The sequence below is a fragment of the Penicillium angulare genome, assembly GCF_028827245.1.
Source record: "Penicillium angulare strain IBT 27051 chromosome Unknown utg000001l_segment0_segment0, whole genome shotgun sequence".
NCBI classification, from domain to species: domain Eukaryota; kingdom Fungi; phylum Ascomycota; class Eurotiomycetes; order Eurotiales; family Aspergillaceae; genus Penicillium; species Penicillium angulare.
Genome location: NW_026623160.1, coordinates 3760832 through 3764523, shown reverse-complemented (window position 1 = coordinate 3764523; position 3692 = coordinate 3760832). Strand labels below are relative to the sequence as shown.

General features: G+C 46.6%; 1 protein-coding gene across 1 annotated transcript; it reads left to right on the top strand.

Annotated features, from left to right (window-relative positions):
• Positions 1–337: 337 nt before the first annotated feature.
• N7478_001320 (uncharacterized protein) lies at positions 338–1120 on the top strand (the record flags this gene model as incomplete). The annotated part of the gene is made up of 2 exons (XM_056917535.1): positions 338–505; positions 593–1120. The coding sequence occupies 2 exons, from the start codon at positions 338–340 to the stop codon at positions 1118–1120; spliced, it is 696 nt and encodes a 231-aa protein (XP_056785415.1).
• Positions 1121–3692: the final 2572 nt, after the last annotated feature.

The following is a 3692-nucleotide window of genomic DNA, read 5'->3' as shown; positions in this document are numbered from 1 at the left end:
TGGGTGGTGAAGGCCAGCGAGAACAACCGCACATATTGCAAGTACCAAAGTCTCAGCAAGAAAGGTGATGCCCTTTTTTAGATAGCGTGGGATAAAATAGTCGTCAACTTAACGTCAACTCTGATTTCTGAGCCAAAGTGCAGACCAATCGAAGTCTACCCATATCCCCCCTTTGGCAGCAGTCTAGTGTCCGGTGAGTTTCAAAACTTATTTCCAGTATTTAAATCATGGATATCTTGGCTTGCCAGGCTCCAGGGCGTGTGTTAAATATCAATCTCTCTTTACTGCTCTGGTGTTTGACGACCCATCTTCCTACCCCAAGTTTCTTTCTTTCACCATGACGCGAGGAAACAGCTGCAAGCAGGATCGAAATGGCCATCACTCGCAGCGAGTAAGGCCGGCGATTACTAAAGCTCGATCAGTTTCAAATGTCTCAATCCGGTCGGCGTCTCCAGTTTCGACCGTCCGGGGCGCGAAGTCTCGCATTTTGAAACGCCATCACAGTGTGAGTCGTTTTTCGGACCTGCAAGACCTGATTCATTCAATCTTGTGGCGCTCTATTACACTCTAGCCTTTTATTGACAGCACATAGGGTTCTTCCGCGAAAGACTCCCGCAAACATGGCAAAATCGACCGTCAGAAATGCTCTGATCTCCTTTCTGAGGTCCAGACTGAGATGGAGAGAGAAGCGGATGAGCAGCTAGCTAGGGCCACGTCACGTTTTCAGGCAGAAAAGGCACAGGATGTGAAAACAATGGAACAGATTATCGCCGAAAAGGACAGTCTCTCAGCTAAGAATATCCAGGCCGAGGGTGAGGTTTCTCGCCTGAAGCAAGAGCTGGAGGCACAGGCCCTGGCCACGCAAGGTCAATTGAGCTGGAGCGAGATACAGTCAGCCTTGTACCAAGCTCATAGTCAGTTGACAGCCGCCGCTACTGGGTTTTGGAACTCGATTGAAGCCATCCAGAATCGCCAGCTAGCAACATTCCTCCCTGGGTCAAGTGCCATGGATTGCAATTGGCTCGATCTGGGTGGAACATCCAACCTTACTGGGTCCGATACTTTCGCGTCACTCTACAACTCACAGGCTGCTCAACAAGACGAGCAGGCAATCAACTGAGACAGCCACACTCATTGATGGTGATTCCTTTGCAGGCGGGTATGCTTCTGATGCGGTCTACACCGGATTGAATTGAGATAATAATGATGGAACAGGTATTTTGAGCCTCGCCGAACACATTACCACCATGGATTCATCCAATACTGCTTGAAGAATGTGGTCAAAATATCTTTCTATTGAACGTCTAAAAGCCCGCATTTGACCTAAATGAGTGGGACACCAGACAGTAGCTTTTTTTAAATGGGAGTAAAATGGCTGGAATGACAAAATACAGAATGATCCAATTCCTGACACGGAAGATTTTATGGAGTACATATCATGAAAAGAGAATGTCATTCCTGCCTATTTGAATGTTGTTACAAATGACTTGTTCTGTCCGCATGTGCCATTCATCTTGCATGTAGTACAGTCACAAAATCAAAACCCCCAATCGCTGGGCTCCGCCAAAGCGGTAAACACACTCCCAGGTCCGGTCATTTCCTCCTATGATCAAGTCGTGTGTAGTCTGCTGGCATCAGTGTCGGATCTGTGATATGGATCAGCATGGTAAAAATTCAAAGCAATCTCAACAGGCATCTTACTAGTGAATGATCTTTTCGACTTTGTAGTCACTGCGGTCTGATTTATGTGTGGCGGATTCCTGAGCCATTGGTTGGTTGAACGCCTCAGTCGCTTTCTCTTCTTCGAAATTTTGCAGTTTGCACACTTTGGCGCCTCGGATTCATTGACAATTAGCGTTTTGCCAGCGTCGCGGCGTTTTCGAAGGATGTGGTGCTTTTTTCCTCGTAGAGACTCGACGCTTCGTCTTACATGATACTGCTGCCAATAGGCAATCGACAAAGCTTTCCAGGTCAAGTCTCGATTAGATTCGAGCCAGGGAAGGAGGTTCTCCTCCTCCCAGGCTGACCAGCCGACTGCATTATGGGGCGTCATCATGCAACTGAGGAGTAGCGTTTATGACCGTTTGGCGGTAAGCAAGTGATTGAAATGGGGATGAAGATGTTCTTACCCAGGGGTGTTCTCATGGGTGAGCAGTTGCGGCTTTATGGAGAATCGCAATTGACAAGCAATTCATTCTTTGGTCGGTCGCTCAAAAAGTACTCCTGGTGGGCGCGATGTTGCATCAAGGTCCATGGTTGACCTCTTGCAGCCTCTTGGCAGAGCTGAACAGAATCGGACGCGACTTGTTGAACAAACGGAGTGGCAATCACTCAATAGCGCCCTAAAGCGGGATCAACATTCGATCTACGCATTAGAGTTGTTACACTGAATTCTACGGAAAGAAAGGGTTGTCGACTCTGTTGTTAAAAAAAACTATTGTCTATCGAGGCTGGGTTGAATTTGAAACAACAAGCATCAAAATATCCCGCGAATTAGACGGGGACCTCGCCTAAGTGGCTTTCACTAGTACAGGATCAGAGATCTGGATAGCTTAATGTCGAACTCCGCAGGAGAAGATTACCACCTTTCCTATTACAGATTGATGATTCAGCGCGGGCTTAGATCCTATAACGTAATTCCCGGTCGGGCTGTACACCCGGCCGAGCTGTACACCCCATCAAAAATCACATCTTCCTACCAATATACCAACTTTAACCAGCCACTATGCCACCAATTCGCGCCCAATCGTCTCGAAATTCTGCCGGAAAAGAGGGTAGGATCTTATTAGCCGTTAAAGATATCAAAGATGGCCGTATCAACTCTCTCCGCGCAGCAGCAAAGCTATACGATATCCCCCATACAACGCTGGCTACGCGCGTCAATGGTGTACAATCACGCGTCGATATACGTCCAAATGGCCATAAACTGACACAATTAGAAGAGGATTCACTTGTTGAATGGATAATCTCTATGGATACGCGTGGAGCAGCGCCTAGGCCAGCTACTGTACGAGAGATGGCTAATATACTACTAGCTGCGCGTGGTAGCTACCCTCCACTAACAGTTGGTAAAAATTGGCCATCAAGCTTCATAAATCGACGCGAAGAGATTCGATCACGCTTCTCTAGGCGTTACGACTATTAACGCGCATTAAACGAAGATCCTAAATCGCTACGAGAGTGGTTTGCGACCGTACAACGTGCTATTGACGATAACGGTATCTAAATGGAGGATATCTACAACTTCGATGAGATAGGATTTGCAATGGGTCTTATTTCAATACAGAAAGTGGTTACGCGGGCTGGATACTACGGTCGGAGAGCTATATTACAACTAGGAAACCGCGAATGGGTTACTGCTATTGAAACTATTTGTGCAGATGGCTATTCACTACCGCTATGTATAGTTTTTAAAGGCTAAGTTGCTATGGCTGGTTGGTTTGATAATCTACCAAAAGACTGGCGATTTGAGGTCTCAAATAATGGCTGGACTACCGATGAAATTGGCCTACGTTGGCTACAGAAACTATTCATCCCATGTATAAATTCGCGTGTATATGGCCGGTTTCGGCTATTGATTCTTGATGGCTATGGTAGCCATCTTACGGCTAAATTTGACCAGATCTGCGCAGAAAACAATATTATACCACTTTGTATGCCTGCGCATTCTTCGCATTTATTACAACCGCTTG